The following is a 14132-nucleotide window of genomic DNA, read 5'->3' as shown; positions in this document are numbered from 1 at the left end:
GCTGGCCACGGTGTACACATCCCAGCAATGGAGACTCTGAGGAGCCTTCCTGTGAGTCTTTGACAGCCAAGATCTTTCAGGATGACTCGAAGATGAGGGATACCTTAAATGTCAGCCTGGGCTAGAATTAAGCCTGTGAGGCAGAACCAGAAGATTGCATATCTCATTGAGCAACCTCAGAACTTTCCATTCTCTTCTATGTGCTTTTACAAAAAGGGCTGCAAAAAGGAACCCAGTCTGTGAAACTATTAGCAGTAACCTGACTAACATGGTAGGTACATACACATCTCCTCATCCTTTAATCCAAACGCCTCTCCTTTCCTGTCCCAAATTTCCCTCTCTCTAGTGGAGCTATGTTTGTGTCTCAACTGTACTTCTTGCTTTCCACAGCTCTGTTCAGTGTGGTAAGATGTGTTTGATGTCAGGACTTTGGGGATGCTTGTAAAACAATAACTGCTAAAGTCCTCAGTGACTGACACACTTGCTGCATTTTCCAAAAGCAGAACCAGTCACACCCCATTTGTCTGCATTAATATTCCTGGCAAATACCACAGGAATCACATTTTGGCTTCTTCCCTTAGAATGAGATTAGAATTGTTAAGCATGAGTATTCAGGAATTGCACCTCAGCTTTCCTTCTCCCAGGTGGCTGGAAATCTCCTGGTTATTCCATAGCAGCCCCAACTGCTCCCTCTCCACATAAAGGATCTCCTTAGTGTCAGTGCCAAAAGATCTCCCCAGTGTCAATGCCGTCCTTCATGGCATTCCATGGTAGCCTGTTCACTAAACAGCCAAGCATGTTGGGAAATTGTTGTGAGGTGGTTTGGAAGCAGGTGTATTGGCAAACTAGCTAACTAGTGGAGCAGGCCGCAAACAAGCCAAACACGGAGGGCTCACTCAGCAGCTTCTGGGGAAGATCAGGTACATTGCAGAGTTCAAAGCATGGTAAAAGCATGTGGGTCCCCTTATGGATTTTGCTGGAAATAACCAATTGGTTGAATAGGACAAGGGAAACTTCAGGTGTGATCCATGAGCTGGATTAGTTGCACCTATCTCCTTTCTGTGCTCGTGTACTTGTTCTTGCTTTCATTTGGAAAGGATCCATAGGCTCAAATGTTTGGCCTAGATTGCTCTCCAGCCACCGTTCCTGAAGTTCAGTGCTTAACAAAAGTTGTTTGAAAAACATCACAAGTCATTAATAATAACATAAAGAAAAAGTTGTGATTTATTCAAAGGTCTCCATCAAAGTCCATCATTTACCCTCTAGCTTTGTTGGTGTTTAGTTCTGCCCATATTTATGAAAGTTCTAACCTTTTTTATATCTCTGGTCTTCACCCCAGGACCAGCTATTAAATATCAAACAGTCATTGTTTTTAGCAAAGTCTTAGCTTAAAGTGTCAGGGGGCTGTAATTAAACCCAACCCGAGGCCGGGCGCGGTGGCTCACGCCTGTAATCCCAGCACTTTGGGAGGCCGAGGCGGGCAGATCACGAGGTCAGGAGATCGAGACCATCCTGGCTAACACAGTGAAACCCCGTCTCTACTAAAAATACAAAAAATTAGCCGGGGGGCACTGGCGGGCGCCTGTAGTCCCAGATACTCGGGAGGCTGAGGCAGGAGAATGGCGTGAACCTGGGAGACAGAGCTTGCAGTGAGCCGAGATGGCGCCACTGCACTCCGGCCTGGGTGACAGAGCGAGACTCCATCTCAAAAAAAAAAAAAAAAAAAAACCCAACCTGAATTTTGGGGAGTACAGCATCCATTCACTTCTGTGTAGGGCGAGTTTTCTCTTCTGACCATGGATGTCCAGTTACGAAAGATGCTAGATGAGGACATTGTCTATCCTGCTGTGGCACCTGGGGCTTTCTCCTCCCTTCTGGGCCAGCTGGATAGACCTCATTTGCTAGATATAGAAGAAAGAGAAAAAAAAATTTGAAACAGGTAAATCATCTTTGTCATGTCACCTTATCCCGATAGCATCCTAGTCTCATCTTTATGTCATTTCTTAACCCGTCCATTTGCCAGAAACTTCCCCAGGTTTTCCAACTCAGAGACGTTGGAGTTTTTATCTTTGCTTTTTAAAAATGTATACTTCACAGGAACTCCCCAGAGGCCTGCCCACTTTCAGTTTCTCAGTTATGAACAAAGCTTGTCATTTCAAAGCTCATACAGGAGCTGTTTATAAAGTTCAGGAAGCGTGGACTACCACATTCAGTTATTAATATGCATGCCGAGATGATAAGTTTTGCATGCCTTTTAACAATTACAACACACACGTATCTAATAAAAATTTAAACACTCCATGATATCCCCATTTTGCTACTTTCCCAACATGCTTCCTGGTAAGAGAGAAGGGAACAAACTGGAGAAAAGGCAAATGGGAAAGCCAGCAGCAGTGCAGAAGGGTTGATTAATATTAATTTAAGAATATGTGCCATACATATAATGAGCATGGATAAAAAGCAGAAATTATAGAATGTTAGAGCTACGAGGGATCTTAAAGGGTTGGGCCAAACCCTTTCATTTTACAGAGGAGGAAACTGAGTCTCAGAGAGCAGATGTGAGAGGCTTTGGTCATTTAGTAGTTTATGGGCAGTTTAGAACCAAGACTCTTGGCTCCTTGTACAGTTTGCTTTCTAAGTGTGTGTGTGTGTGTATGTGTGTGTGTGCGTGTGTAAAATGAAAATTAAGAATATTATAAATGTAAAGGTACAGCTTATAGGTAGAGTTGAAGAGGTGTGCTGTCATCACACTGAGTATAAACGCTGCTATCTGGCTAAAAAATGAAGTATTTGCTTCTGGCACTACCCTCTTTCCTACCTCCACACATTTGCTTGTGCTGTTTCCTTTGCCTGAACTATTTCCCCTCCTCCAAGTGCCAAAATTGAAGTCCACTTCTATCACATTTCCTCCATGAAACCTTGTTTATCCATTATAACCCATAATCATCTCCCTTTCACCTACCTTCTGCAGCACTTGTTAATACTATCTACTTGAGGACTTATTTTCTAATTATTTTATGGGCATCAAGTTTATTGGTTTGTTTGCTTGATTTTCCCTGTAGCAAGATTTTAGGCTAAATAGAGACATGAGCCACTTACTGTTCTCTTTTCTACCTCACTGTGCCACTTCTGGACCTGGCATAATTCTTGTAAGCACATAGAAGACCTAAGAAAAAAAATATTGGTTGTTGACCAATCACAGGTGGAAAGGAACGTGGTGCTGAAAATTGGGCTAGAACCTAATATTGCAGAACACAGCCTAAGTGTTTTTTAGTAAACCGTGATCTCAATGATCTTAGCTCTAATATGCCATTCTCTTTAAAGTAGAGCATACAGCATATACTTTAGTTGAGAATTTTACAGTAGGAGTATTAGAGTACCGTTATCAATATTATTTCAACCTGGAGATTGGAAAGGTTAGAACTATCATGCAACTTTACTTTATACATTTGTGATAGGTAATGGCATCAGCCTCATCTTAGGTCTTAAAAGCTGCAAATGGTGGAAAGACTTTTGACTAGGCAGAGAGATCTGGTTCTAATCCAAGTTTGACCATTAATTAGCCTTGTGACTTTGGGAAAGTCTTTTAAGCAACTTCAGTCTCCTTTTTCTCATCTCTGTAATAAAAGGGTTTAACCAGTAATCCCTTAAAGTTCCTTTCCACCCTTAAGATTCCACAGTTCTTATATCAACCATGTGGATCCTTTATCATCTCTGGATATCTAAATACAGGTATCTTCCAGGACCCAACCATGAGGTTCAAAGCTCCTAAAGTGATCATAGAACAGGCAATCAGATATTACTCCGTGCAAATGTTCTGCCTATACCTTGCTGTGAAGGTTACTCCTCCTGGGCTACACTGTGAATTTTAAGCCACATTTCAACCCTGAGGTTATGTGCATTGGATTCTGCAGGTGCCGAAGATTGGTCAGAATTATTGTCAAAGAGAGCTGCGCAGGGCACTGACAGTTCTCCACTGTCACGCCCTCATCTATCTTCTTGGGTAAAATCGTAAAAGCCTCAAGTGTCTGAATGAATGATTAAATTCATTCCACAAATATTTATCAAGTGTCAGGTTGTGTGCTAAGTGCTAGAGTGAAATGTGAGGGGTTTCTGATCTCTGTGTACTGTGATCCCCCTTTTAGGCAGATTGGTGTCCTCGTCCACATTTCTTCTGCCTGAAAAGCTCTTTCTGAAATCATTTACTTCTTAGGAACATCTCAGCCAAACATTTTTTATTTCCACCAAGGGAAATTTGGCTTCTATGTCCCCTGCTGTCAAAAAGGAATTTTATGAAGTGTTAAAATGTTTTCCCATGTCTGTAGCAGTCATTGCTGTAGTTCATCCATGGGAAAAAAATTCCCCATAACTGCTTTAGCAATGTGACAGGTTTTCTATTTCTCCTCAAAATTGTACTGATGGCTGTATTTGCCAATGCATTAAGTGCTGGAAACATTATTTCCATTAAAAAAAAATACCTCTTTGGTCTCAGGGAATAAATATTCAGAGAAAATAATATGTATAAAAACTTCAGCATCAAGGATGAGCACAGAATGTTCTGTTTCACAGGATGCCAAAGGTGATGGTGGAGGACACTATGCCTGCCAGAACTGAAATGAGTCTTTTTTTTTTTTTTTTTTTTTTTTTTGGTATCCTTCCTTTCAGTCTCGTGGAAAATGTATACACTGAGTCAAATCATTATGTTTTTTTAAAAAAATCTTTAATAATACCAAAATGTAAGATAGAAATCAAGTCTTACACTCTGGAACAATAAAGAATTGGAGTGCATATTAAGTGAAATGTAGCAAATCAGGAAAGGTATAACTTCTGGGAGCTAAAGATGAAAACTCTGTCACTTTGATATGAGCCCGGGTCTAGGACTGGACTCTAGCCACTGCCCCACATCAGGCGAGGGGAATGTGTGTTGATAGCATTGAGGTACTCTGGGAAACAGTCTCTGAGCTACACTGGACAAAATCCATGCATAAAAAAAAATTTTACAAAGATTTTTTAAAGCCAAGACACTTTCAAATTGAGGAAAAGTAAGGTGTCAGTAAAGTTACTTTAAAGCAGAGATGATGTGTTCTTGACTCTGCGTAACTGAAAGAGAAGTACAACTTAGTGTTTCTTTTCCAACCAAAGAAAATTGTACCTGGGGAGAATCATGAAAGAGTAGCCACAGACAAAGTGAGAGGATTTCTATTTAAGGAGAGAAACCACTTATGTGTGTAGACACCTTCTATAGCAAGGTAGATGTATGACCTGCAAAGCCAAAAATAATTGCTATCTGTTCCTTTCCTTATAAAGTTTGCTAAGCCCTGTTCTAAAGGCTCCCAGAGCCAGAAAGGAGATTCAGGATGGTCTAGCCCAGCCCCCTTTGCCTTGGGATTCAAACAGATGGACACTTTCTTCAGGTCACACAGCTAGTTAGCGATGGAGCTAAGACTTGACCAACACAGATTTCCCAACTCTCTCTTCCCCTCTACATGCAACCCCCAAAACAGTGTTGTATTCATAAAAACACTCCCTTGGCCCCACTTCTGTAAGTTTCCCCTGCTGAGGCTTATTCAATGACTTTTATTTCAAAAAAAGTAGGACAGACTGGATTTTAGACAAAATGAGAAGGCTGAGGGCACACACTGAGAGAAATTGGTTCCAGCCTGGTAGACACAAAAGAAGTAGGGACCTTTTTTCCAGACACTTTGATTCTTCTGCACTGTGGCTCATGTTCCTCAATACACTTTTGTAGAGAGGTAAATGCAGCTTCCTGCTCCATCATAACCTCCAATGTTTGGCTCGTTTGCATTGAAAATTCAACTTAGCTGCAAGTTTCAGCCAAGGGGTCCTTTAAGCCTTTCTTGGCCTCCCTTGGCACCCTCTGCATCTCTCTTAAGCAATTCTCATCCTGCGATTCTATCATATATATGTTGTCTCCCCCAGGGACTCTGAGCAGCTCAAGGACCAGCTGCATATTTGGCCCTTTTTATCCCCAGTGTGTATACAAAGTCTAGCACATTACACACCACAGAGCTCATAAGACTTTGGCCCATCATATAATGGGTATAAATACATGATTTGAAGTTGGACAGATGTAATTTCCATTGCCAACTTCACCACTGCTAAATATATGACCTTGGACAAGTAAATATTCATCTCAGTGAACCTCAGTTTCTTCATCAATGAAATGGGCATTCGTACTAGCACCTACCTCAGACGGTCGTTGGAAAACTTAGGTAAGATAATCAGAGTTTCTCAAACTTTAGCATGCCTTGGAATCATGCAGAGAGCTTGTTAAAGCACAGTCTGTTGGGCCCCATCCCTAGAGTTTCTCCTTTGGTAGGTCTGGAGTCTGAGTGTTTGCCTTTCTAGTGAGTTCTCAAGTGATGCTGATGATGCTGGTCCAGGGGCCACACTTTGATAACTACTGTTTTAAATCATCAAGCATAGTGCCTAGCCCAGTAAGGGCTAAGTAATTAGAAATTGCCTATCACAGGGCTGGGCACGGTGGCTCATGCCTGTAATCCCAGCACTTTGGGAGGCCGAGGCGGGCGAATCACTTGAGGTCAGGAGTTCGAGACCAGCCTGGCCAACGGGGTGAAACCCCGTCTCTACTAAAAATACAAAAATTAGCTGGGTGTGGTGGTGCGCACCTGTAATACCAGCTACTCGGAACGCTGAGGCTGGAGAATCACTTGAACCCGAGAGGCTGAGGTTGCAGTGAGCCGAGATCATGCCACTGCACTTCAGGCTGGGTGACAGTGAGACTCCGTCTCAAAAAGAAAGAAATCTCCTATTACCATTATATGATTTTCATAACCACTAAGGGAGTTAGTAGAGACCCAGAGGAGATCAGGGTTGCCATTTCGAGGGTCACAAAGAAGAAAAGATCCCCAGAAACCAGGTCTCTCCTCCTGCTGCTATGTGATGACTCTTAGCATCGAGCCAACAACTGAATACAGGGCAGGCTCAATGAGTCTGGACTTGTTTCTGTTATTTGTAATGGAAACTGCAAACATACATATCACTGGTGCAGACAATTGGTTACCATGTAATTCATGCCTTCTGTCATCTATCAGGAATGGCAAAAGCTAAATTTGATTATGCACTGTTGGCAAAGTGTAAGAGAAACAAACTGAAAAACACTTCAGGGACATAGAGTGCAACTTGCCAGTACCTTTCAAAATTAAAAATTCAGGTGCTCTTTTATCTAGCCTTTCTACTGCTAAGAATTTTTTATAAAGGTATTTATGTAAGGATTTCAGAAGATATGTTGGAAGATGTTTATAGCAGCCTTATTGATAACATACATATGAATAGATTTCCAAGATATATTAAGTGAAAAAAGCAAGGTACAGAATAGTGTATATAATATTAGCACCTTTGTGTAAGTAAAAAAAGGTTTCTCATAGAAAAATACACACTGTTTGTACTATATGCATAACCTTGTTTTCTGGATGGATGTGCTAGGATCTGTTAATAGTGGTTACTGGTTATCTTTAAAAAGAGAAATTGGTAGAGTTGTCAAGATGGGAAGGTAGACTTTTTTTTATATCGTCCCTTTTTTCTTCTGTACATACATTACTTTCATTTAGTCAGTAGGGGTAATCTAGGCAGGAGATTTATTGGATTTAAAAAGCTTAATAAATGCTATATATTTTGAGGAACTATTAGATTTATAATCTCATGTATTGCTTTACTTTCCAAAATTTTGAAATATATGCATTAATAAAGGGCTCTACAATTCCCTGGAGTATACTTGGAGTGATGCAAATCTTTAAAAGTCACTATATACCTAATATCTTTCTGTTTTATTTGAACAATTTGATCATTTCTTGCTTGCTTGAAATTTGCTTAAAACATCCTGTTTTTTTATGTACTGTGATCAGTAGGCTTCTCTTTATTCTATTCAAATTCCATTCCCTAAAACAGAGGTCCCCAGCCCCTGGGCCAGTACTGTCCGTGGCCTGTTAGGAACTGGGCCGCACAGCAGGAAGTGAGCACCAGGTGAGTGAGCATTGCCGCCTGAGTTCTGCCTCCTGTTAGATCAGCAGCGGCATTAGATTCTTACAGGAGCGTGAACCCTATTGTGAACTGTGCATGCAAGGGATCTAGGTTGCATGCTCCCTATGAGAATCTAACTAATGATGATCTGAGATGGAACAGTTTCATCCCCAAACCATCCCCAACCCCCTGTCCATGGAAAAACTGTCTTCCACAAAACTATTTCCTGGTGCCAAAAACGTTGGGGATGCTGCCCTAAAAGAAACAAATATCTGGCCTCATCTAGCCAGGAAGTTCAGAAATATGATGTCTGCTGTTGGTGTCTTGGCCTCAGTTTTAAGTGGGCTGTAATGGACTCACAATGTCATGTGAGGCTTTTTTTTACATATCTCAAGACAAAACCCCAGAATGCCCTTTTCTTCCTCTATTTGAAATTCCAGTCCATCCTTCCTTAAAGTATGGGTTTGACCGTATTCATTCTCTGTTTCCTGGGCTTTCTGCCAGGCTGACTGCCAGCTCCTTCATGCTCAGGACCCAGAACCCGAGTGAATGTGCAGGAGTCTGTCTGGGAATCTCTTTTATAGCAGCGGCTTCCTCTTATGTGCTGTCCGACACATACCACTTCTCCCTTGGACCTTGTCTTTCTCCTCTGGGTATCCTGAGAGCTGGAATCACTTACTGCGTTCCCTCCATTATAATTCTTCAGTCTAAAGCCAAGGCTCACCAATTCCAGCACTACATCTAAAGCCTTACACTTTTCTTCTGTCCCTTCTCCCCTAGCTATTAGTATTTTAAAACAACAAAAACAAGCTGGGGTGGGAGAGGTCAACTATTTCATTTGTGTCATATCCCTTTGAAAATCTCTCATGGGCTATTCATAGAGGATTTGGGAAAATGTTATCCCTTAGAGAAAGAAAAATGTCCTGTGTACCCTGCAGAGTTGAGGCTCTAACATGAGCCCAGATAGCATTAAAAAACAAAAACTAAGCTTGGAAGATTTGTTTGAGGTGCTTTATTTAGCCAAGCCTACTGCCTTTAAGGACTTAATCAGTTTATCCAGATATTTGGGACACTAACTGGATTAAGGCTCTTTCACCGCTATTTAGCTGGAACAAGGAATACAAGAGGTGCAGGGCCTGTGAGAAAGAAGGCAGTCTGCAAGACATGAAGGGAAAAGGGCTGTGTTCGTGTTCTCTGGAGGACTCTAACCTTTCTCTTTCATCTCCCATGCATTCCTGCCCAGAGCTCAAAATTCAGGAGTCTTGTGCAGTCCAGAAATCTGAGCTTTTGCACCCAGTGGCTGCTTTTTCCCAGGGAGCTTGCTTCAGTGTGGTCTGTTCCTGGATAAATGGATATCCTGTTCTGAGCTTTCCCTCCCAGAGAAGGCTGAAGATCAGTGCTTCTCATGATAGTCTGTAAAGTTCTCTATCAGTAAGAAGTGTGCTCTAAACTCAGCAAATGTCCAAATATTTTGGGGTGGGGAAAAGTGCAAAAAAAGTTGTTAAATTAGTCTTATGGGTTTGTTTAAAATTGGAAGAATATATACATATATGTGTGTAATGTGTGTATGCTAGGTGCATGTATGTATCTCCACACATACATATGTATAAGCTAATGAATAACCAGTAGTGAGGGTTTGCAGCTCTGTGGAGTGATTAGCAACTTCATCAAGGCTCTGTTTATCCTGCCCTTAGGGTCATTTACAGCTGCTGGGTATACTAGGGGCTCTACTGTGATATCTAAAACTGGCATTCAGGCATACTTCTGAAGAATTTATCATTTTTAATTTTCTTATGATCCTCAAATAACCTAATTTAGGCAAACAGTTAAAACACAGAATTGGGGGGGAAAGATTTGCAAAGTGTGAGGGGTAAATTTAAATTTTCTGATGGAGAGCTCTTTCAGTTGCTAATAGAAGATTTGGGAAAATGTTATCCCTCAAAGAAAAAAAAATTCCCTTTACCTGCAAAACTTTTGAGTATACTTTCTTGAATAAGTAAGTGGCAATCAAACAGAATCTATGCTTTTTATCTGATACAGGATTGTGTAGGGCCTCTGGCCGCCACTCTGTGGACCACTGAGGTGGTGAAGGCATTGGGTAGGGAGTAGGTCTCAATTTGTTCTGCCTGCAGCACAACTTCTATAAGCTACTTGTTTTGAACAAATGCCAATGCCATCTTGTTTGCTGGTTATATCTTTCTCTGAGAAGCAAAGTTTTGAAGAGCCTGTTCAGATAGTAACTTCTTAACAGGTTTTATTGTGTATAGATAGAGTAAGTAGTATGAATTATACCAGAGAGGTAGTCAGTGGTCATCTAATTCATGGACTTCCTCTCTGGTGTTTCCTGCTATAAGCAATGAATAGTGTATTTACATCAATACCAGTAGTCATCCTGATTTATGAGCTTAAAAATATGCTGTCTTTGAATGACATTCATTAGGGCATACTCTTAGAGGTGCTTTCTCCCTAATGATGATGAATTAATGCTGATGAAAGCACTCCTCCAGAGTCCTTTTTTGTGTATGCCCAGGAACTTTCATTTGCAAGACAAGTGGCTGGTTCAGGGACAGTGTGTGCAGCAATGAGAGAAGTAAAACTGGGCCGTGTGAATACTGTGAGAGTGGTTTCCAAACCTGAGTTACACAGTTATTGGGGTTTTGTGGGATTTTGTTTTGTTTTGTTTTTGTTTTGCTTTTTGATTGGTATAGGGAAAAAAAGTATGTAAGTTCATAAGTATAAAATTAAATCCCACTGAGTTTTACATCTCATTAATTACCCTATTGAAAAAGAACACAAGAAATGGAGAATGGCCCAGAAAATGTTGGCCGTATCTCTTTGAATTCTGACTTCTTTCTGAACCCCTAATCCATATTTCAGCTCCATTTGGATGGTCTTCAGGCATGTCAAACTCAATATGTCCAAAAGTAAATTCCTTATCTCCTTTCTCAGCCCTCCACCGGTGCTTGTTCTCATAGTTTGGGATGTACTTCCCAGCTCCAGTCATCGTGGTGCCTCCCACCCCTCTTCCTCCTCCCATGTAGCAAGTCAGCTGCCTCCTCCTATCAAGTCTCCCTGTCAAATGACTGCCTGCGCCACACTCCATGCCAGAGCCTCTGCCTTAATTCATTCCTTTGTAATTTCTCCCAAGCCAATCCTACAATATAAAGTTCCCAATCAGAGTTAGCATACATGGTCTCTCTTGATTCATACCTAACACTAGCCCCAGCCCCAGCCCCACAGCTACTTTCACTCATCCTCCCACAACTCTATACCAGCCTTTGAACAGGCCACTCCTGCCTTCTCTGCCAAGCAAGCATTGCTTCACTATTTAAGACTTGGCAGAAATGTTGCCCTATTTGTGGAATGTTTTCTAATGCCACCTATCTACTTAGCTACTCTCTTCTCTTCTCTGTGTCTTCAAAGCTGTCATCTGCACCTCTCTTGCACAGGATAATTATCTGCTCGTCTTTCTTTCTCTTCCAAGACTATGATTGCATCAGAGACAAGACTGGGCCTTGATCATATATTTCTAGCAATTAGTCAAGTTCCTGGTAGCTAACAGGAATCCAGATGTTTGTTGAATGAATGAATGAACTGAACTTATGCCTTGGGATATGGTAATAACGTGTTCTAAGTAACCGAGGCACTTAGCCACAAACAGGAAATATCTAATAGCACATGGCTTGAGTAGATATTAGGGGATCTCCTTTTACCCCTAAACCTGTGCACTATTGGGCCATTGGGTCCTTCTTCTTAGTTCTTTCTTTTCTGTACTCCTCCAGGTGCATTACTAGTCTTCCTTACCTTCATTCTCTCTGGCCCCTTACACGTTTTTATGAACAGATATACTTTTCTTTAGTGTTTCATTTTTATTAACAGCCTTCTCTGATTGATGTCAGAATTTTCACTATTACCAACCAAACACTCAGTCTCAACCCATATTGTCCTTTCCCCTTAGGACTGGTGTCACGACATCATAGTTCTTCCTCTTCTAAATGATGCCAAAGAGCTATGTTATTATAAGCAACGAAGCCCATTACTCTTTAATAACCTCTTGATCACCATCCCTGCCAGCCTAGATTTGGGGCTGACTGTTCTGTGTTGCCCCTACAGAAGGCAGCTGAAATTCCCAATGATCCCAGCCTGTGTACAGACAAAACATGCAGAAAGCCCCGGTGATCCAGTGGAACAGGTTCTCTCCTCTGCCGGCTGTGCTGCAGGACAGCCAACCAGAGCACTAAGGATCAGTGGTCAGCTGATGGCCAGCACTTAGAGCAGCCCCAGATGTTTAGTCTGGAGTTTAGTTCTTCCAGTTGAGGTCGAGGAGGGAAGGCACATGTGCCCAAGGAGAGTATGAGTCAAACTGAAGGCAAATCCTCCTGTTAAAATTGAGTCAAATAAATTCATCATGTGACATGATGACAGGTTTTGCTAAATAAGGAGATTTGGGGTTGGGATTCTCCTGAAGTGGAAAATAGTAAAAATATTAATAGCAAAAAGATAAAAGCCCTCTGTGAAAATCAGCCATAGATTGAGAAGTAGTTGTTCATCAGCATAGAAAAGTATTCACGATATTGTAAGTGAATGGAATCTGCTTTTTTCCTTCTGCTCCATCATACATTTATTTTGTGTGCTAATTTAAAAATTATGGCACCAAGTGTTGTTCTTCTGTGGGGATTACTCTATTGCTCTTTGACATTCTTTGGACACCGAAGATTTGGAAGAGCTTTGATGTCCTTTTTTATAATAGAGCCTTGGGAATCACTTATGAAAGATTTATGTTGATGGGGTGTTAGAATCCTTGAGAAGCTAATTTTAACTGAGCCTTCTTAACTAAAAATTTAGAAGTTCAGGTTTAATCATATGATTAATTTAGTGCTTTAATTTCCTTAATCTCATGCTTACTGGATCAATAACTGTTTAAGCAAGATTAAGTCTACAGTTAGTTGGCTCCACCCATAATACCTGCTACTAAGAGCCCATGCCTTTGTCTATGTAGTTTTGTTCATAACCCCTCAACATTTACCAGTCCAGTAGCACCAGGCCTGAAAGCAGCAGAAGTACTAAATTAAGTCAAGATGATAGAGTTAGAACTTCAAGTGGTTTGGGAGCCAGAGGGCGGGGAGCCTTGTGAAAGTGATAATGGAATGTGATCATGAGGAGCTATGGAGGGTGCCATATGGTGGTTGAAATAAGACCTGCATGCCAGTGCCGCTGGTTGGGTGAGCTTTGGTCTGTCTTGAGGTAGAGGCTATGGTTCCTGTTCCCTGCCAGAGGGCTGGAGGGCTGGCTGCAGTCAGTGCAACAGGGGGAGGAAAAAGGAGCCAAGGAGGAAAAATGACCCCCTGAGATTGAGGGGAGATATGGCACGGCTATTCATTGTCCCAATTTGGAACTTGGACATGATAATGTCTTGAGAGGACTGTGATTGAGTCCTTGAGATAGAGACCAAAAGAGAAAATGATATATGTTTGGCTCTTCCTCGTTCAGCCACTTCTCCCTGGCTTCACTTCTCTGCACCCAACCCTAGCATTACTTTGTCTGTATATCTGGATGCCAACACCAGTGTCTATATATCTATAGATCTAGGTATATAGATAGACCAAATCACATATTGAAACAACAGCTAAAGAATGCTTGGAAGTAGATGCCCTTGCCCTTCTCCCAGTCATACTTAGAATTTGTTTTAACCTAAAGTTATGGAGACAGACTTGAAGGGAGACATCCCCAACCTTGCTAAAATGTAAGTACGAAAGGCACAAATTGGATGGATATTGATGATGTTGTTTCTATTGTGACATCATCCATAGACTCCTAGTGTCTTTGCTTTGCTTCCCTATAGTGATCACAACATAAATTACTTGTCTTGTTTGACTTCCTTGTTCACCAAAGTTGAGCAGATTGTGGCCGTTTTCAACGCTTCTACCAGACAAAAAGCTTGGGACCATTTCTCGAAAGCCCAGCGCAAGAACATAGACATTTGGCGAAAGCATTCTGAGGTTGGTGATTTTATTATTACTTTTTAACCACCATCACACAGCTGGATTGGCAGAGAATAGCATGGCTGCAGCCATGATGGTTTCTGTTACAGTGGGCAGTCCGCCTGCCATTGTCTGATCTCACTGTCAGCT

At 41.5% G+C, this 14132-nt stretch overlaps 1 protein-coding gene across 1 annotated transcript in view; it reads left to right on the top strand.

The window, feature by feature from the left end:
* ENOX1 (ecto-NOX disulfide-thiol exchanger 1) overlaps positions 1-14132 on the top strand; it is a 409234-nt gene that overhangs the window by 282881 nt on the left and 112221 nt on the right. Inside the window, exon 12 of the mRNA XM_063595931.1 lies at positions 13894-14000. Within this exon, the coding sequence (XP_063452001.1) occupies positions 13894-14000 (107 nt within the window). The remainder of the gene's footprint in view (positions 1-13893; positions 14001-14132) is intronic.

Source organism: Pan paniscus, chromosome 14, assembly GCF_029289425.2.
Source record: "Pan paniscus chromosome 14, NHGRI_mPanPan1-v2.0_pri, whole genome shotgun sequence".
NCBI lineage: Eukaryota > Metazoa > Chordata > Mammalia > Primates > Hominidae > Pan > Pan paniscus.
This window is presented reverse-complemented; position numbering and strand designations above follow the sequence as displayed.